This window comes from Sylvia atricapilla, chromosome 8 (genome assembly GCF_009819655.1).
Source record: "Sylvia atricapilla isolate bSylAtr1 chromosome 8, bSylAtr1.pri, whole genome shotgun sequence".
NCBI lineage: Eukaryota > Metazoa > Chordata > Aves > Passeriformes > Sylviidae > Sylvia > Sylvia atricapilla.
Window position 1 is genome coordinate 20,259,003 of NC_089147.1, and position 21,792 is coordinate 20,280,794.

Below are 21,792 nucleotides of genomic sequence, written 5' to 3' on the forward strand. Positions count from 1 at the left end.
CAAGAAGGTATACTGGGCATAACCGAATTTCCAGGCAGTGTAACAGAAAATAGAACCTGAATCTAGTTACTATTAGGGCACTATAGTACAGTTAACTCAAAGCACAAGACAACGGATACTCTGACTAAACTTCTGGTACCTTCTGTTTTTTGCTGGATTTCAGGAAGTTCAGGAAATGTGTAGGTAGGGCAATAAGGGTTTTCTTCAGGATTGTCTAAGGAGAGGAACATGATTTGCAAAAAAAGAACAGAAAGGACAGATTTAAAGGGGAAGAAGGGCAAGCCAAGAATCCATTCAAGCTGACTACAGTCCTTCTCACGCTGATGTTCTAGCACGACACAACCTAGAATGCCTCTTTGTTCACTGCTGCCTTGCATGTCTGGGCCTTGTGAGAGACCCTGGAAGCCAAGGGGACTGAACTCATTCTCCTCCATCTGAGCATGGGCTTTAGCTGAGCTAAAGAACCTCTGTTAGGAGCAGTAGGATTAGGAAATAGTTCAACTCCTCCTCATTCCATCCATTGCAGCACAGCATTTATCTATGCATAAAGCTCATCAGGACAGCACCTGCAGCAGCAAATACAGCTCCAGTTTTGCATGCTCTACATTTTGATACAGAAGCACAGATCTGAGCTGCGCTTGCCTGCGTGTCAGGCTGTCCAGAGGGTTCAGTTTGCAAATGCTACTGCAGCCATTTCTCCCAGAGAAGAAAAATGTGAATGTGTCAGCAGTCAGGCATAGAAGTGCCCCAAGGTGGGAATCCCCTGGGAGTTCACCACTGTGAAGTTTGTAAGTGCTCACCACAATTCTAGGTTTTCAAGAGAAAGATTAGGGTTTTGAAAAAGCAGAGTTCAGATTCTGAACTCACCCAAAATTAATGGAAACCTTTCCACTGGTTTCCGTGAACTTCAGATCATGTTTTGTTGTGCAGATACTAAAATTTAACAGTGTAAAAAGTTTTCTCTTATGTACAGAGAAATTTCAGGGATAACGTATGGTATTTTTAAAGTGTGTGGATTGGGTTAGCTGGTAAAACTGGAGTTCAGGGATCTATTTTCTCTTAACATGGAATTATTATCAGCTTTTCTTGTCTCAAATAGTATAGTTGATTTTGCAAGGGCACTGCAGTTCACCTTTCAGAACAACTCAGACCTTTCTTTGGACTTCACCATTCTCCTACCTTTGACTTCAAAGATTTCAAATGCATTGGTTGAGTTCTGTGGTGCAGAGCAAAGACTAATTAACATAAAATGCTTTTATTTAACATCCGGTACAATTCTTCATATGAATGAAACAAAGTGTCATCAAGGTGGTCTTTTAAAGTAAATAAAAACCGTCTGTGCTACAGTACCTCTGTTTAGCTTGTGGATCTGTTTGAACATCGTCTTGTACCAGTCCTTCGATCTGTCTGTATTCTGTTGGAAAAATATAGATAAAAATAATCAACAGTGACTTTACCACCCTTTCAAAGTTATTACAAATCTTCCAGCACTGAAAACAAACTACACTCTGCTATGTGAATGCTGTATGATATTAATTTTCTGAAATATGAATTATTTTGCTCAGATATATTATCTCATATGATGCTTCATGCAAGCAAGTAATAATGTAAAAGCTTTGCAGAGGAAGGTTGTAACCTCTCTAGGACTGCAGATTGTATGAAATATTTTGTGTATTAATCTGATTTGACATCTAATATTGAACAACTTGCTTGTTTTAGTCATACATATCGATTTCCTAAGTATTCAGTGGACAGTTAGAAACACTGAGTGTTTAAGTTATTCCAGAAATTACTTGTAAGGATAGGTTAATAATTCTTTTCATCATTTCCCCTGAACACTGAATGAATGTAATCACATTTGAGGTATCTGCCTCTAAGATGGCTAAAAGGAGACAACTCTCCTTCAGCAGATAGATGGAAGGAAACAGAGGACTAGAAAACATTATTTTCAGATTTTATGAGAAGAAATACTAATTTCTAAGTTTCTTTCCCCTGAAGCAGCTGAACAGGTCATAGATAGCAAATGGAGCAATTCATCATAAAATATATTGGAATTAGACTTCTATCTTCCCTTAAATCTCTGCACCTCTAGTGAGTTCCCTCAGTCCTAAGGTAGGCAGAACCTAGCCCAGGTTTTGTGCATCAACCACACGCTCAGCGTTGTCCTACCCTCAGTGGAATTCCAATATCATCAACAGAGGAATCAGCCATGTGGTGAAGAGGGCTCTTCTCAGTGCTTCTCTTTTCTTCCACTGCCCTCCTCTCGCTTGGCACGGTCTCATGAACTGGTTTGTCCCGCAGAAGTGCTGAATCAACTTTATCAGAAACTAATCTGTCTGGCACTGAATCTGGAAATGACAATGGGGGATTTTTACCTCATCCCAGCATTTCACAACATCACCATTTTCTGCTCTTTTAAGGCAAAGATGCTAGCAAGTAGTTGATGAGACAGACTGTGTCACTGCTGGTTGTGATTAACAGCTAGACTGAAGGAAATCTCCCAGGAAAATGCCTGATGCCAGCAAAGCAGGTGAGCATCTCTCAGGTAGTTACCATCACACATCTCATGACAGTCTCAGCTGTCATAGAAGACAATAATTTTGGTTTCAAGAATTGTTTCTTTTGACTAATCAGTAACTCTACAATGTCAGTCTTCATCAAAAAGCACCAGTAATACAGTCTCCTGTACATCTTTTTCTACCAATTTCAACCTAAAGGAGCATGGTATGCAGTAGTGGTGCACAACGTTTTAACAGATTGCACTCACTTGTCTGACAATCTCATTTATTGCAGACAGTATATGATGTTTCCAATTCATTTCCATGCCCTAAACAGAGTGTGTAAATAACAAACGTTGTTTAAGCATACATATGACATGATTGCACAGGAGTCTGCATAAAGATGGAGGGAAACAACTAATTTCTTCGGATTGCCTTGCTTCCAAATTGGAATTCCTTGACATTGCCCAACTGACTCCCAGAGGTAGCAGCAGGCATCACCAAGGGACTTCAGGTTGTTCTGAAGCTCTACTCTGCTCTGCAGAGCTGCAGCACAGCAACCCTTAGAGTCAGTGAAGGATTTTTTCTATGTGGATTTCCTGCAGAAGATCACCTGCAATTTTAGTCTGCCCCATCAAGACTTTTGCAAATCCTGTAATTTTTACATCACAGCATGCATTGAAGAGAGAAAGATATGCTTATTCACATGCACATCACCATCCTGCCCGAAGCCATTAAATGTGTAGAAATCTGATAGGGGCAGACAGCAGAGGAAAGGCTCGTGCATAGCAATGCATTGATCTGTTGGAACCATGAGCAAACACAATTCTGCCCTGCAAAACTCAGAACTGAAGGATTTGTGTTTAGAAGGTTGGTAAATTTTATGACTTATAACAAACAGATGAGTAATTTAGGTGTTTGGTGTATTTCTTTCCAGTCCCTGGGCAGTGTGTTTGCTAAAGGCACCCCACAAGCCATCAAAGCAGCAGCTTTGCTCCAGCAGAGGCAGCAGCTGGGGGTAGCAGACCTTTCACATCATACCTGCCAGGCTACTAAGCCTTTTTTGCTGTTCTGTGGTAAAGGAAGAAACAAAACAAAAAGAAATACAGAACAAATGTGTGAGACATAAACAGCAAGTGCTCTGGTGCTGCATTTCTGACAGGCAAGAAATACACTGTAGAGTGATATCAGCTGCTGGAGAGAATCTGTTTTCAAATACCCGGCCAAAGTGACAGCCCACAGTCCCTTCTCCACACAGCAGCCTCGTGGGACAACATAAATCTCATCATGCAGTGACCAACACATTTGCAAAGAGCACTTTTATTAAAATTTTGTCTTTTTTTGTAACATCAGAGAATAAAACATTGGACAAGAGACAATTTGAAAACCAGTAAAAAATTCACAGAGTAAAGCAACTTGATAACTAACTCTGTTACCATTATCATGAAGTACATTTTGAGATAATACTGCTGTAGCATTTCAAAAAGATATAGGAAAGGATAAAGTAATTGTTGTTGTTTGCTGAGTCTCATCACATATTACTGAGCCACAGATTCAGTGATTTGTGCACAGACACAGCTTGAAGGCTTTGATTCACAAAATGGTCCCCTTGGTTAGAGACTTTTCATTAACAAGTTCCCAGACTGGACTATTTGTGGTATCCCTCAGCAGGTTTGACCGCCCTGAAGTTAGTGCTTTCTAAAAGGATGTCCAAATGACTTACCCAAATCACAGCTGGGAATAAAGCAAGAATACTTAGCACTCTGTTCTCTGCTTTTTTTGTTCCCTAGCAATTAATTCTTTTCTTTAAAGCATAAAAGCCAGTTGAAAAGAATAAAATAATTTACTGATGTAAAAAGCACAAACACGTTTGAAAGCTCATATTGTTAGAGCAAAGATTAAAAAACTTGAATATATTCAACACACCTGTTATATATTTATGATAAACCATGCCATGCCATGCCTGCACAAGAAATAAGTGCTCTTTGGAGGGGCACAGAACACGTGCCAAGCAAGTCTGCCGTAGTAACAAACCTCCAGGTGTGTGCTGTCTTCTAGAGGAACTCACCTGCACTAGGTATTTGTACTAAGTGGATCATCTCAGCAAGGGAGACTGGTCTTTCTTTTCAGTGCAGCTCCCTCATCAGTACCTCAGAACTTTGATCTTTAGCCTCAGCCCTCTGCCCTGTTGACCACTGATGGCAAACTGCCCCTGTACCTAATGTTCACACAATAGCTGCCAACAGAGGAAAAAAGCCCCTACATGCACTGGGTAAAAGGAAGGGACAGCGCCCTGAGCCAGAAGAATAGATGGGAACCACCTGCTGCAGGGTTCACTGGGGTAAGCAGGCCACCAGGAAGGGGTTGCTGTATTATAAGAAACTACAAGTGAGAAACGCAACGATGCCCATCTCTGCAACTTAGGAGGAACAAATATAAGTGACAATGGTGTCACCAAGGAGAACTGTGTTGAATCATTGAGCTCTTCTGAGAAGAACATGTAGTTTAAGGAGTCGTGCTCGAGAGTTTTTTCCTCTTTTCCAGGGAGGAGAGAATACCATGAATTAATAGACTTTCCATGAAAAAACTCAAATGTACTTTTTTCATGAAGGGGAGATTTCCTTTTCCCTTGGGTCTCTGTGTAAAAAAGGGAGCAGCTGATGGACAGGAGCAGAAGTAGGAGGTGTCTGCAATTTCACTCCCCTGCCTGACCAGAGCCAGACTGTAGCCCCAGACACACATCAGCTAACTGAGGCTTTCACTCTTGATCTCGTGTTCTGGGACTGTAAGCAAAGGCCAAAAACTTGTAGGATTCTCAGAGAAAGGGTGAAGCAGAAGGATAAAACTGCTGGCAACAGTGAAGGAATTATTATAGATGCCCCTCAGAGGTCCCCCAGAGGAAGCAGCACTGACTGACTTCAAACCAGTTAAAAAGAAAAGGGAAGAAGAAACAAGTATTTGACAACATGTTTGGTGCAAAATAAAGGTATTGAAAAGAAGATTTGCTAGAAATAAAAAAGAAGATCTGAAATTATTTAGGTCATTTTCATGAAGTAGGTAACATCTGGTACAACAGTCACTTCAGAGAATAAGAGAGCTAATTCCTTAAAAAGCAATCAATAATCCACTGAGGAGAAAGAAAGTCACATTATCCATCTGGAAGACTAAGCAATTGAAGACCTCAGACTTCCTGCATTAAAATGACCTTGAAATTTCTAATTTACAGGGTATTTCAGAGCACACGAAAGGAATTTTTACTAAACATCATCTTGACATGAAGGAATTGATTTCAGCACAAAACATAATTAACCACTCAGGAGAAGGTGTAACTTAACCTAGTAACAATTTGATATATGCCATGAGAGCAATCTAGTTTTGCACAAATAAGGTTCATAAAGATGAAACTAAATATGAACCATGTCAGCCATGACAGAAATTCAATAGATAACTAATATCTGAGAACCATTTAAAAATACTAAGTTAGCAGAAAGAAATCCAAATGCTATGCTGAGATAAATCCTAGATAGGAATGGAAGCATAAGGAACTGCAGGAAATCCTCAGCAAAAAAAGATGAGAAATGTATACCTACAAGAAAGCAACATATGCTGGGAAATGAAAGAAAATTATAGTGGAATAAAAGCATTAACAGAATGTCTCAGACTCAAAAATAGGTTTGAGGCACAAGAAGAATAAACAGAAACTAGCAATGATCTTGTTCTTATACAAAATAGGCACAGTGGTAATAAAAGGGCAAGAAAGATGACACATCTCATTAGTATTTCCATTCTACATGTGAAAAAAGAAGCAGAAAGAAATATACTATGTCTTACTTTGCCTGATGGAGAAATACTTTCCACCACAACAGTAACTAAGGGATATGCTGAAGGACAACTACTGAGGACTGAGCATGTTCATATAAACCAAAGTAAGAGTTTTGAGCAGTTTTCTGCTCTAAAGGGAGCACTTCTGGAGATTGGACCATTCATTCTCAGTATGTCTTGGAACACAAAGGAAAGTCCATGGGAGAATGAAAAAAGAAAATGTTGTGACAACCTTCAAAAAAGATTAGTCTGACAGTTGGGACATCTGTCTGTCAAGTCAGCAATAATGCATAAAAATTATTTATATAGGATTTTCTAATAAATACATAGTCTAAAGCATACAATGTCAATCAATACAAAATTGTGACTACAATACCTTGTCAAACCAACGTGAACCATGCAAATTGTTTGACTAACATATACTGAAAAACAGGGATTAGAATTATATACTTCACAGACATGACCAAATGGCATATCTGACCATGATCTGTAGCACAGAAAAAACATGATGAGAGAATGCTCTTCAATCAGGGTAAAGTATCATGAGTACTAATGGCCAAAAGCAATATTCAGACAGGACAAACTGTTTACCATGAAGGTAATTAGCAAACAGAATAATTTCACATCAGTTGTCTCAGACCCATAGTGCATGTATCCTCACATGATACAACTTTGTCTCTCATGCTCTTCAAGTCTACAGAGGCAAAATAGCCTTGTGTTAAAATACTGCAAATTTGACGAAAAAGAAAAAGACAAAGAGCATATCCCATATCAAGAAAGTCAACAAAAAGCTTTGAGATTTAAAAAGACTGCCTCAAATCAGATTTTCTCCTTTTCTAAGGAGAAAGGAAGGAGCTAAGGAATCCAGACATCCTCATTCAGAAGCATATAAGCAAAGCTGTTTCAGATGCCAGCAAAATGGAGGAGATAATCCACTCCTTACCCCTTTAATCCGCTGGGCTACAGTGAGAACGCTACCTTCAAGATCAAAGACTGAAGCCTGTTTTTAAAAGGCACTGATAAAAATCTCATGAGGGGAGCAAAGGAGCACACCAATGCTATAATCACAACAGCTGCAGTATGAGAGTGCAGGCCTTGACCCTATTTTCTGATTATTTTTTTTCTTTGAAAAGCTAAGCCCCGGCAATGGTGGCTGGATTCCTGGAGTTTCCCAAGTGCGCTAGAAATCAAGGCAAACTGGACTGCATCTCTGGCCTGTTACAAGCCATGGTCTTTAGTGATGCACAGTGAAGCTGTGATAATGTCACCTGTGGTAATCACAAGAACTAAAAAGGAGAAGCAAAGTTTCCCTCCAAATCCAGAAGTAAAGAGATAGAACTATCCATCCAGCTTGTGTGAGAAAGGTTTTAATGCCACGGAGTTCTCAAACAAGACTGTTTTGCTCATTTGCAAATCCAGAGCTCAAGGATTATTATTGCAATATAAGTTTGGGTTGATTCAGTTACTGATAGAGGAAAAAATTGCCAAGATCAAACTTGTGGGCAAGTAAATTACTTACTATTGGGCAAATTCTGCTACAAATTCAGAGGTCAAATCTTTCCCACAGTAATAGAAAATACAGCTGCTTTCACACTGCAGTAGCTGAGAAGTAGCATATCAGCTTTTCAAGCTACCTCAAGCTACCTTGTTTGTACAAATATATGGGAGCACACAATCTTTTCCACAAGACCACCTGACAGCTGTTACCTTCCAATAGCTTATTCATATGTCCACAGCCTGGTTAAAAATCTCTCCCCAGCCTCAAAAAAGCTTCTGATCCACAGGTTTAAATTAGAAAAAAAACTTACCACTCTCACTTTCCTGCTGTATGTTCCAGTCACTAAGACTTTTTTGAGGCAACTTTGTAAGTTTTTAGTAGTCTGGACCTAATTATCAACAGCACACACATTCTCCAGTTCCTTGTAGCATAACAGTTTGAGCCAAAATTATCTATATGCTCATCTCCTTACCTCGATTGTGCTGCAAGAGGACAATAGTGGGATTGACGATTGTGGTAGAAGGATAGGCAGAGGCAGACTTGCTGATGGAAGTGATGGAGGTTGGATAGTCAGTGCCAGGCTGGGGCACTTCATTTAGCACAGGACCTGGGTCCTGAAAAGAAGAGCAACACATCATTACCAGCATGCAGATGGGTGTTACACTGGGAAAATCTGGGAAAAAACCCCAACATTTTAGGCTAAATGAGAAGCATGATTACAGCAAAATTTAGTTAAAAAGGCATAAGCACAAGTATTACCCTGCTCCTTTTACATACCCTGCTCATTGTTAATGAAATTAGTTTGCTAGGTAGTACTACAGTTATTCGGTGTCGGGTTTCACAACTCCAACACCAAAAGAGGGCACTAAGTTCATCTAGCAGACACTTTGGAGCAAACACAAGGTGTCAGAAATGAGCAAATCTGGGGGAGGAGGGAAAGATCCAGGTATCTTTCCCCTGATACATCCACACACAAACATTTATTCCAAGAGTATTCCTTTCATAGCAAGTCAGACATGCAAAATTCATGCAGTTCTGGAGTGAAACAGTATTACTGCAGCTGGTTTGGTAAGAAAAGTCTAAGGAATTAAGTTAGCACTGTCACTCAGAGACAATGTGATACCTACCTGATTAAAGTAATGACAAAAAGGCCCCAAAACTGACAGAGAGTAACAAGTAGGACTCTAGCAAAGGAGATGGCTTTGCTGCTGGAGCACAGATAGCAAGCTGTTCCTGCTCTCCTAAAGCATCCAGCTCCATTATTTGCTTATTTCAAACCCACCTCGGATATCACTACTGCTCTGGCTGCTCTGTAGAAATACAGGCTGTGTCAGCAGGGAGACTTTGCAACCTAGCTCACGTTTGAAAAGCCTCAGTCCATGGGTATTGGACTTCTGGTGGTGGTAAGGTGGCAAAGATAAAGAAGGGATGATGACTAAAGACTATGTGTGCAGCAGTTTAGACTGAGATTTTTCAAAGCTTCTTAAGGAATTTGGGCACACAATTGCCCTTAATGGGGACTGAGCATCCAAACAAAGAGAATATGGGACAGCAAACCAAATTCCTGCACTCCTGCTGCTCCACTGTCAGACTCAAATGCTGCAAGCCACTGATCTGTAAAATCTGTAAAATCAGCTGAGCATTCAAGTGTATTTTCACCATTATTTAAAAAACCCTGAATACACCCAGAATACTGCTCCAGAAAAATCCCGACTCCCAGATTTTCTGGCTAAATTCAAATGCTACTCAGTGCCCTTCATACACACCAGCATCAGGCAAAAGGATTTACAGCATCAGGCAGGGGACTGAGCAGGGGCCAAAATGAGGCCTGGCACCAGAGCTCAGAGATAAATCATAGTGACAATTGGCCATAATCAGAACAAGCACCTGCAGCCTCTCCAACCTGGAGGGGAAATGGGGAAGAACAATCTCATTCTGTTGGATAAAGGTGATCTTGCTTCAAGCAGCAGCTGGTCAGGCCATGGACATTTCATGGGGACAGAAAAGAATCAGTGGTCTTCAGGAACAGATGTCCCCTAGAGAGACCAGCCCCCTTTTGCTGACTGCAATAATATTCCAAACAATGCAATTAGTAAAAAGGAGGAAGAGTCAGGGGAAAGTGTGAGAACTGGCTTTGAGCTTCACTTTGATAACTAAAATACAAATAAGAATCAAAGAAGAGGGATGCTGGATCAGGATAGGCTCAGCAGCCCCACTAAAGTCACCAAAGAGGGTGAACAAAGACCATTTAAATCACTGTGGAAAAGAGCTCAGTGACAATATGCCTGAAGTGAGCATGTCCAAAAATGTTTCAACTCTCATCTCAAGAAAGTCAGGTGCAGTAAAATTTCCACTGCTCCTCTGTGATTTGGATGCCTCCTGATATTTTTTTCTGGAATCTACAGATGGACTCCATTAAAAAAAACAAACAAACATAAAACAACCCTAAAACCCCTCCAAAACAGAAACAAACAAAGAACACGAAACAAACAAAAAACAAAGTAAAACCAAAACACCAAATCCAAACTTTCATTCATTGCTCTCTGCAATAAAAACCCTACCAATTTTAATAAAAGTAGAAAGGCCAATCCTGAGAACTATTGAAAATATAATCTTTGGGTTTTTTTTTTCTTTCCCCCAGCCCACATGCCTGTTTGCTAGATCCTTATAGAGTCAAAGGGCAGGGTAAGCATCATAAGAGAATGCAGTTTCTGCTGAACTTCTTCCTTGTCCTCACAAGCAAGCAGAAAAGAAAAGGTGGCCATAAGATTTTCAGCATGAGGAGGGTCAGGTATTTTTGCCTCCTCCGCAGCTTTAACTGAGAGCTACTTTTCCTCCTTGTCCTCGAGGACTTTTTAAAATAGGTGATGAGCTTAAAGAGAAACAAAACCTAACTCAAGAAGTTCACAGTAAATTCCAAGTTCAAACTCTTGCAGACTGAATTATTCAACATTTTCAAAGACAAGCAATTCCAAAATGAAGAGACACTCTGTCTAATCTATCACATAGCACCTCCATGCTTGGAGGACTCTTAGCACAGTAACTATCGTATAACTTGTAGGTCATTGGATACTGGCAGCAATCTTACACTGATTTTATCAGGGATTTGTGTGGAGACCATATGGTCTTGTGGCTCCAAGTGGAATAGAAAGCCAGCCCTAACCTTTAACTGGCCTGCTGTTGCTGCTTTAAATGTTATTTCAACACAATTAAGGATGCTATAAAAAGAGTCTGAAAAGATCAGTTAGTTGCAGCTATTCAGTTTATGCAGAATTCATTATTCTGACCAAATCCTATGAAGACTCTTGAGGTGTGCATCACCCAGCAGAATGGGCACAAAGGGAGACAGTCAAATGTTGCGAGAAGTCAAAAGAAAGTTCAAAGCTGCACAAGGCAGGCAAACTGCATGCACTAGTACAGGACGCAAACAAGGTTTCAGTTGTCATGCTGCTCTGGCAGGGAGTGAGTCATCACTCCTCCCTCAAGTTTAGTATTGCAAGGAGAAAGTAATTTTAATCCAGGATTACAAATTTAGGAAAAGGGCGAGGAGGGTACTTGGCAAGCTTACTGTATGTGAGATGACTCCAGTGATTTCAGGCTTCAAGCCCCTGTGCAAAGCCCCCGTGACTGGAGGGACAAGTGAAGGTGGTGATGAGAAGAATGGCAGTTTCGGGTAAACAGAGGGTAATGTGCCAGATGTGGAGGGTGCTTGGTTATGGTGGGAGCCCCTCTGGAGATGTGGGGGAATGAAATCGTCTAGAGTTGGAAAAGTCAAGGGTGAGCCAGGAGAAACAATCTCAGGGAATACGGAGCCTTGCCCGAAAGGAACCAGAGGCGGTGGTGGAGTGCTGGAGCTGCCTTCTTGTTGTCTGTCTGGATTAACCTGGAGGAGGGGGACTACTATAACTCCAGGCTGAGCTGAGGTGGTGGCAGTGGCATCCTGTAGGAAACAAGGTGTTGTTATGCTTTGGGGGAGATTGTTACTTTATCGAATGCAGCCATATTGTGTCATGCAAGGAATGTACCCAAAATGATACAAAGCCCCAGCAGATCTTCTTTCCTTAAGGAAACATATTTCTTCAGGCTTGCAGCCCTGGCCTCTATGAACACAGTGTTTTTTCACAAAAATCTTTATTCCCCCTCACCACCCCACTTCTCTAGTTCTGTGTAGTGAGGCTAAATCAAACCAAAGAATAGCTTAGCATTTACCATCACTTGAGAAGCTCTAACCATTACACATTATGGAGTTTGCTTCTTTTACATCTCCCTAAAATAGAAAGATCCTCACCAGTCCAACCCAACTCCCTACAAACACCATGCGCACACACACACACGAACACACAAATCAACGTTGAGGGGACGTATATGGGGTGTTAAATATTATCAAGTAAAAGACCACAAGACTCAGGGCAGCACAACAAGTACTGAGAAATTAAGGTAGGAGGGGAATGAAGCATTAAGGGAACATTGTAATGAATCAAAGAACTGTTCGCTCAGCTGAAAGAAAACAAGGTTATGGAGAAAACATGTACCATGGCGCGTCCCATTGCCTTGTATGGTGGCTGTCGCTGCTGAGTAAGGTAAGGCTCTTTTCTCATCCTGTCCTCTGTGGCAGTTGTGCTCTGGGGTTCTAGCACTCTGTCCCTCACAGCTTGCGGAGGTGATGACTGAGTCCGGGAGGGCTGGCCTGCACCATAACTAACTGCGTCTTTGCTGAGGACAATGTAAAAGTACGGCCTGGGAGGAATAGGAGGAGGAGGAGCAGCAGGAAGAGACTTTTCAGTGTCTGTTACAGAGGAAACAATGTTGGTGGCTGGTGCCCGAGTGAGCTCAGCGCCCAAACTGGTGCTGGCTGCTGGGTCATGTGTGGTGCCAGTGGAATTTTGAGATGCGCCTGAGCAAGTGCTGTTAGATAAACAAGCTACATATAGTTTGCTGACCTTTTTATCCGCCTTCGTCTCATGACTGGAATTCATTCCAGCCTTACTACTGGCAGCTGCCCCATCAGGGCTGCATTGTAAGGATGATGCACCCAATGAGGAGTGACTTTCCAAGGGTGGCTGCCCAGCATGCACCTCATCTTTGGTGCCTGAAGAGGGAGAATGCCCTGCTGGCAAGCCTTGCTTCCCACTGGGGATGGCCCCATAGGGGGTAGGTGATGACAAGTAACAGCGAGCACTGGTGTTTGGTGATGCACGCTGTGTATAAGGCTTGGGTGCATTCAGGTACACACAGTCCATGATGGGCACTGGCAAGAGGTTGGTCACTTTAGTGTCAGTGCGAGGACGCCATGCAAAGCTTTCCTCTTTGGGAAGAGGAGGACGGGGAGGAGCAGTGGCCTGATCAGGCAGAGTCAAGAAGGTAGGAAGGAGAGAGAAAGCAGCACCAAATGAAAGGAAAAAGGAAGGAAAAAAATTAAATTCTCAGAATGAATTTGATCATTAGACTTGGGTTAAGCAGGTTTTAATACAGCAAGAATAAAAAGCAAATACAGTATCTGGAAGGGCAGTGCAGAACCCACTCACATCCATCATCGCACACATTCTTGGTTAACACAGCTCACTGCAGCACACGGACTCAACTCAGCCCTCAAGTCCCTGCCTACACGCTTCTATCTCTGCATTCAATAATTCTTACTATTGTATTGTTTCTAGAGGCCTGCACAGCAACACCCACCATGCCCCTGGGAAAGCCTCAGTCAAGATTTAACATCATGGCTAGCTAAATTCAGTCTCATGGTTGCGTAACTAAACACTTCCCAGCACTGGGACATTTGAACTGCAAAGCCAAATTCAGAGTTCTAGGCTATCTCTGCATGTTAAGCGCACTGCTGAAAAAAAGGACATTGCCAAGTTTCACCAGTGCTAATGAAAGCAGACATCATGCGAGTGCTGTAGCCTACCATAGCTGGCTAAGTCAGCATTTCTTCATTCTAAAGGCCAGCTCTTCAATTCTCTTTAGGATTTTTCCATCCTGAAAATGCTTTCAGGAAGACCAGAATAATTAAAGTTTCTTGGGGAATTGAGATCATCAGAATTTGCCTCCAGAATCAAGATGACCAAGAGAGAAATCCTGCTTCTAGTCAATAACAAGAAAAGCTTTACTGGTTTTTGTACTTGGCAACATATACCTTGCTAACTCAAATTCACTTGCCTATTGCAACCCTAATTACAGTGGGTTTTTTTCTGAAAGCCAAACTGTTTGGAGATAAAATAAAAATGCAAAGGTTTCATTTCATTTATTGCTTTTTTGCCAGTAGCTGAAAACTATAATCTACTGGAAAGAAGAGAATACCCACCTGGTGAACAGCAGCTCCCTGGATTTTTGCAAATTAACCCTTTGGAGACTGTGAAAGTAGGTTTTACAAATACTCTGCTGTCATATCTTTATGGGCAAAGGCTGCCTAAACCACTGCTAAAAATGTCAAAACCAGAGAATGAAGATGCCTTAACAGCTTGCAACATTCAAATCTGGAAAAAAACGTCCTTTAAAAGTCATCCACATAGGACAAGTTGTGGCAAGCACCTATTCTTGTTACACGGATATAGATGTAGAAAAGTTTCATGAAATTACAGCTGTTGTCCCAAATCTGCTGTCCTCATGCTGCCCCTCCCACCCTTCCCTGAAGCATAAGGGAGTGGAGAAGTAGTTTGGTTAGTACTGTTCTAAAGGGCTTCTGCCTCTGAACAGGTTCATTCCTTTTGGAATTTCTTCCATTTCAGCTCAATTTGAACAGTAGTTCTTGAGACTTCTATAACAAGTATTATGTGCACCAGTGCTCTCTCTGTTCATCAACCAGATCAGGAAAGGACTACAAGACAGCTCTAAGTATTGAGCAGAAATGGGTCTGTCTTTAGGGTGCTGCTCCTTCCCACACCTTCATTGGAGGAGTTCCTTCTTCCACTTTCACTTATGGTACCTGGCCTGTAGCATTGCTAAAGAGACCCTGATGATGGGAGCAGTCACACTGATAGGGGACTAGGCTTTAAAGGGACACTGTTCCACACAGGAATCCAGTTTCTAAAGAAGGGCTTCCTTACCAGCTTCCAGACTGCTTCTGTGCAGACTGAGCACCCAAAAAGAACAAAAAGAAAACATGACATTGCACTTCTCTTAGCAGACTGACTTCAACAATTTACCTTCAGGTACAAATAACCTTTCCGTTGTTGGCTTCTATCAGTTACAGCGTTAAAACTGAAAGACATTTTATTTTTAATGTAGGGTGCAACTCTGATTTCAGCCTACAGCAATTTCTAGGAAATAAACCAGCATAAAATACAAAATAATTACAGATGATTACTTCACCTTTTTTCTTGCAAATAGTGTTGTCCTCCTCCTCATCCACCCAGGAAACACTGTGGTCTGCCTGAATACATGAGCTCCACAATACTTTGCTGGCATCGGTATTGCCCCATTTTAAAGGTAGAAAAAGGTGAGGCACAGCAACTTACCCATCTGCAGCCACGTCTGGAGCTCAACCCAGGACTCCTGATTATGAATCCAGTGCTTGAACCCAGATGATCCCCCTCAGCATCACAGAAGAAAGGCTTACCTGTGGCTTGCTGTCTGAAGAAAGGTTCGGACGCACACTCCTATAACCCTTGGCAGCCAGAGAAGATGGCTGGGCATCCCCATTGGCATCAGTGTTAGACGACGACCTCCAATCATCTGCCAGGGGAAAGAAAGCTCAGATCACAGATTCCTTCCAGTTCCAGGATAAGTGAAAGGAGGGGACTGTTTTCTTCCTTTTTATCCCCCTTTCTTTTTTTCCCCCAGGCAACAAGAAATAATTCCAATAAAGCAACAGAAGTAACGAGAAGCAGCCAATGTTTATACCTGTTTCTGAGTTTTCTGGCTCCAGACCTAAGTGTTTCGCAGAGAGAAGGGACAGAGGAGGTGGGGGTGGGGGAAAGGCATGGAGGAAAAGAAAGGGGGAAAAAATAAACCATTACATTTCCAGAAAACATGTACCAATTGAAGTTAAGAGTCAAGCTACTTCATTTCACACATAAAATGCTTTCTGACAGGGCTGTGTAATTACCATAGAGACCAGCCCTAAACATGATGTCCTCCTTGTTTCTGACCTTTGTAAACACAAGGCAATTCATTCACAGCAATGAAGAAACAATTGTTCATTGACATTCTTATTTCAGAGGCAAAAAGGCTGCCCAGCTAGCTACTTTCTAAAGCTGCAGCTTGACATCCAGACACCGCAAATTACTGGAAATGTAGAGACCCCAGATTATGAAGACATATCTAGCCTTAACAATATCACTATATGTGATTGAGAGATAGGATTATCAACAAATAGATCAAGTTTTGCAGACTAAGTGCATGAAGAGAGTTATAACATCACTTTACAACCCAGCGTCTTGCAGCTATGTGCAGTGGTTTCATCACATATTTACCCACTTCCCACTGGGCTCCTCCCACCCTGTACCCATTTTGTTGTTTAAGTTACATGCACAAGCTCTTCCAGCTCCAAAGTGCATTTCATAAAGTGATTGAGAGAGTAAGCAAAAGAAGTATTAATGAACTGATTTCCATAGTAATGGGCCCATTGCCATTCAAGCTGCTGGAAATTTATGAAGCCATCAACAGAAAGGAGAGAGGCAACAGTAGGGGGTAGGAATGAAGAAACAGAGAAAGGCAAGCATATAAAGAGGGTAGGTCACGGCTGGAGCAGAACGGGAGAAGACAGAGCATAAAGTGGCACATTAGGGCTGGAATTAATGGAATTGCCCTTTCTCCAACAATACAGTAAGAAACGATGTATGCTTTGCTTTCAAGGGCACGTTTTACCCCCTCCCCCTTAACGGCATCTTGCCTTTGAGAGTTCATCGTCTCTGCCAGACCCACGACACTGGCCAGGTTTGTTATGCTTTGCCTGTCTCCTACAATTAAGTAATTACACGTCTGCCATTGAAAGAGGGCAGAGCTCTGTGGCGACGCTGCCTGTCTGGGGGGACGCTCTCCCTGCTTCCCTGACAACCCAGCTGAATGATGCAGTGGCAGCAGCACCACTCAGCTTCTTTCTGTTCCACCTCATGCCTGAGATAAAGAGAGGTGACACAGGCCACCCCGGGGGCAGTGGGAGGGGAAGAAAGAAAAGAAGTTTTTGGTGCTCCTGATAAACTTTAGTCAATGACTGAGTGGTCATAAAACCTGCACTAGGAGTTAGTGTCTCTACTGATCTGATCCTTGCGAGAGGTTTCCAACTATGCTGTGGAATTCTGGGATTTAAACCACAATTATAAAGTAAGCCCGAGACTCTGGACTGACCTGTCTTGAGATTACTGTGAGTAACAGATTCCAGTTAACCTTCCACCACTTACTTTCAGGTTGCTCAACATCCTGAGGACATGGTGAAGTGACAGTCCGATTCCCTTCATGGGATGGAGTTGCTCGGAGGGTTACAGCTCCTTTTCCACTGCACACTTTTGTGGGATCCATTTCTACAGGAAATGCACATGCACAGAAGAAACACACAGAAAGGGATGATGCAAAGCTATCAGGAACCATCAGAGCTCTAGAGTAATTTTAGCATGGCTGCCTCCAGGTGAATCAATCTAGTAATGTTTGCGAAGATGAAGATTAGCTCTGTTTATAAAGCATTGAGAAATCAAAGCAGTTTTATATTCATGTAAATGATGAATGTAGCAGTTAAGTTCTGAGTTGGTGCAACAGAGCTAAGAAAGGAGCAGGGGGGAAAGAGTGTTTGAACCAAAGGGCACAGGTCTATTTGCTTTATTTGTTCTGCTTTGTACAGAGACACTGTGCTAGCAAGGACAGTCTACCATTACACCTGTGGCTTTTCTATAGGGATGTCCCAGTGACATAATACACACTTGGTGTGTCAAAGCTTAAAAATGCCTTTTGTGGAGGACTGAAAAAGGAAAGAAAAAAGACTTTTGACCACTGGAAGATAAAAATCTTGTAACAATGCTGAATACAATCTAAAGACAAGGCACTGTAAGCCACCTTCCTGCCATCTCCCCGTTTCATTGCAGTGTTTCACGTTCTGACACAGGAACCCAAATCCTGGAAAGTAGGAGATTTAACACATGCCTATTCAGATCAACCTGTGAGCCAGGTACCAGATCATGCCAGCGTCCTTGCTGAGACACAGTTCAGCACAATTTCTGTGTAGGATTACCTTCGTGTAATTCAGTCCACGATCTGGGTTCTCTCCTCCTATCATCCTATTAAGTAATAACAAACCAGTACTTCAAAGCGACCTCTCTTTCTCCCCCGACTTAAAATCTTTCTGGAGAGTTGTATCCTTTAAGATACCTCTGGAAATAATAAACCTGAAAATTGTCTTGTTTCTCTAGGCTACTTCCATAGACAAAGACATCACCTCCTCTTCTCATGCACTATTAGTGATCCTGCAGCTGCCATCAGACTTCACTTACCTACATAAAGGTACCAGCCCTACCATAACTGCACAGGGAGCATGAAGAGGTACTGAGCCCATGCTGCATTACACAAGTGACAATAAAATAATTTTTATTTTTATGGGTTGAGGATCATGCTATCTCTCTGCATGGGGAAGGATGCAGCTCGTCTCCAGGAACTGCTGTGATAACAAAAATGATGGCTTCAGACTGGACAGAGGGAGCAAAAGCACTTATTTACTGTCTAGACAACAGCCCACATTTGTGCAGATCACCATTCCCTGACTGATATCATGCAACAAAATGCCTCACCAAATCCACACCAGCATAACCTACAGACCATGGCAGCACCTTGGCTAAGGCTGCAAACCATAGCCAGTGTGGTCACAATATGGGGAAACATCAATGTGCCAGAGGAACAATGGCAGTAAGAGGAGAAACTCAATGAATGCTAAACTCCGGGCTCTCACTGAAAGCCCTCCGTGCTGGAATCTCCACTGTTAAGGCCCTTACATGGGTTTCCAATGTTTTAGGGATTTCACAAAAACCACAGGACTATAAAAACAATGGAGTAAGTAAGAAATCAGAAGATACCTTCCTGTAGTTCAGCCTTCAGCTAACTGAGGCAGCTTCTGTGAGCGAAAAGACTATCCACCCAGACATATTAAAAGCGGTTTCATCCTTAAATATACCACAGCTGATCACAACTTAGGTCACCCACATTCCTGGTGAAATAGAAGTTGACTCCTCTCATTTTGGCATGATTCAGGTGGGGTCAGGATTCCTTTTGCTCATGACTGCAGTTCTGGCTATCGTTCCCAGCCACACAGCACAACATAGAGCCCAAGGACTCTATGGACTCACTTTCAAACCACAGGACAAAGATTTAAGCTCTCAGACTCCAGTTTTAAGAGTGCAATAACTCTAAAGCATGGATACAATGTTCGGAGTCACTGGGTTTGATATAAATGTCCACAAAGAGCGTAGGGTAGCTGTCCTCCTGCAACCCTATGCCTACATTTGCTTCACAGACACTGAAGAGAAATGGAAACAGAGCTCAACATGTATGACTTATCAAAACAATATCTTCATCATATTGGAGGAGAATCAAATTTGGGAATCAATGCATTTTTTTTATTTGCAATACAACAGATTAAAACTGTATACTGAACCAAAAGAATAAGAGTCAGAAAAAAATTTCTCTGAACTCAAAAAAAAAATTAAAATGCTTTGAAAATATTTGAAAATAAAATCTTGCCAGACTATCTCACCTTGAGAGATGAAAACAAATGTCTAGAATGATGAATTCCCTCACAATGGCAGAAAACAGGAATCTGAATCTCTCAGTATAGAAATCTAGCAGTTAGCAATAAACAGGACATTAGCACTGTACTAGTCCGACAAAGCACATGTATGACAGATTAGGAGAGACAAGCAGTATCAGCCACACTAGCCTGACTGTCCAAATCCAGCAAAGTACAAGCATAATAATCTTGTACTTCTATAGTGGGGAGGCAGGCTCTTGGGGAGAGGGTGACAGACAGCCTAACATCCTTACTTTTTCACATCTGGATTAAATCCAGTGCATGCACAGAAAAACAAAACCATACCACCAATGCTGAACTATGCTTGAACCATTTGTTTCCATAAAGACCAAAGATATGCAGGAAATATTCTTTGGTTCTTCAGGAGTTTAGTTCAAAATGAGTCTACAATAATGATAAAAATATTTTTCAAAATCGAACATTAGTAGAAGAGCTTACAATGATCCCAGATTCAAGTAGACACAATTATGTCTGCTGAAGAGCAGCATAATTGAGAACAGTGTATTGTGCCATCAAGAGCTAACTGCATTACCTACCGATGAAATCTGCAGCTCTGGGGCGAGTGAGAGGAGCATGAAGCTGAGAAATAGCCAAAGCATGTGGGTGAGGCAGAGAGACAATGACAGAGGGAGAGAAGAGAGACAACGACAGCTAACTAATGCATGACAGGGGAGGAAAGAAGAAGATACCTGTAGGCAGCACTAGGTGAGGAGAACTTTTCACTTTCTTCACAGGGATTATTTTAACGGCAGAAATAGAACGTGTACATAAAGGGACGTCAACAGCTGCAAACACAAAAGTGTAAATGGCACATCCAAAAAGGAAAGAACATAGTTTGGGAAGCATGCCACAAAATTTTCTAACGTACTTGGAGACACAATAGCAGGAAACTTCAAATACAAAAGCAGTCCAGAGAGTAATGATGCAACTATTAAAAATATCCCTTCATTCGCCCTAAATCAGGATGTGTCTGTTTTATGCAGCATACAGAACTGCTTACTGAATGGACTAATGCTGACTGCCACTATGCTGCAGGCAAAAAGAATCTGGAAGCATTAGTTTTTAGAAGCCATCAAAAAATTTTAGTGTAATCATTTAACTGAGGTACACTACATGCAAAAATAAAAATGTTAAGCAAAATGTTAATATGGTTCAGTGAAAACAAAATAAAGTGGAAAAAATCCCCAAGTACTGTAAGGCTGAGAGAAGAACATTAAACTAGCCACATTTCATGAATTCTGAATTTCATGGCTCATTTTTTACAAGTTCAACAACAGAAGAAAGTGAAATAATCTTGAAAAAGGTCCCATGCTAAAGGGTAGCATCCATATAGCTATTTCAGGAAAAAAATTCCACCCCTATAAACAGTAAATTGAAGAGATTTCTACCTGACTTTATCAGCTAGAGCACTAATTATACTATATGTGGTAACACTGGGGAAAACCATACATAGCACTATGCAAAATTTCACCAATTGTTACAAAACTGTTCAAATCAACAGGTACAAGGAGGGGTCATTGTGAAAAAGGCAAGTACTATTCAAAAGTGAAGCTCAACAGGAGCTGTCAGGATAAACATCTTGTATATCATGACTCTACCAGCATAATTTGAGTAGTGTTCTTGATTTCTGCAGAGCCATGATTTTCTTCTATAAAACCCATTTCCTATATGCATCAGCTGGAAAATGACAGATGTCTCATCACATTCCATGCCATCTCTCTCATGCCTGTAAAATCGGGAGTAAGAGGAACCACATTTCTAATACTTTACAGACTCACACTGAGCACTGGGCCAGCTTGAGGGAGGCACTGACATGAGGGCGGTGTGTACACCCCCTCTTGTGGCAGATCTCTCTGATACCCGGCAAAACTGGAAACCACAGATTTCACAACCAAGAAAAGGAGTCTCAAGCAACAAAAGCCTGGGCAAAGAGCCTGACACAATTTTTTCAAAACTCATAAAATCATTAGTTTTTAATTTGATAGGATTGTTTAAAAATTTTTAATAAAAGAGGAACCCAAATGAAACCCTGTTTTCCATACTCCTTTGTGAGCAGAGACCCTGTGAATACAACAGATCCCAAATCAAACAGCCTGGGCTTAGAAAACAATCCCGATTCTGTTCTGCTTTGAAACTGACTGAATTCATCCATCCACAATGCAGTCAAAATACCAACCACTATAAAAAGGCATCAAAGGAAAAGAAAGGAAATTAAACCAACAGAAAATCAACCCGTACCCACATATTTTCAC

At 41.6% G+C, this 21,792-nt stretch overlaps 1 protein-coding gene across 37 annotated transcripts in view; it reads right to left on the reverse strand.

Annotated features, from left to right (window-relative positions):
- The window catches only part of SORBS1 (sorbin and SH3 domain containing 1), a 161,917-nt gene that overhangs the window by 42,028 nt on the left and 98,097 nt on the right, over positions 1–21,792 (reverse strand). For 12 of the 37 annotated variants that reach the window (XM_066323998.1, XM_066323995.1, XM_066323996.1 and 9 more), the window contains exons 1-12: positions 21,319–21,370; positions 20,230–20,325; positions 17,154–17,273; positions 15,655–15,681; positions 15,371–15,486; positions 12,351–13,157; positions 11,387–11,758; positions 8,291–8,432; positions 3,540–3,569; positions 2,170–2,348; positions 1,351–1,414; positions 140–214 (exon numbers count right to left, since the gene is read on the reverse strand). In XM_066323998.1, coding sequence (XP_066180095.1) covers positions 140–214; positions 1,351–1,414; positions 2,170–2,348; positions 3,540–3,569; positions 8,291–8,432; positions 11,387–11,758; positions 12,351–13,157; positions 15,371–15,486; positions 15,655–15,681; positions 17,154–17,273; positions 20,230–20,325; positions 21,319–21,355 — 2,065 coding nt within the window. In that variant the 5' untranslated portion in view covers positions 21,356–21,370. Of the gene's footprint in view, positions 1–139; positions 215–1,350; positions 1,415–2,169; positions 2,349–3,539; positions 3,570–8,290; positions 8,433–11,386; positions 11,759–12,350; positions 13,158–15,370; positions 15,487–15,654; positions 15,682–17,153; positions 17,274–20,229; positions 20,326–21,318; positions 21,371–21,792 lie in introns of those variants that run through there. The other 25 variants (XM_066323990.1, XM_066323992.1, XM_066323991.1 and 22 more) reach the window with 18 other exon arrangements.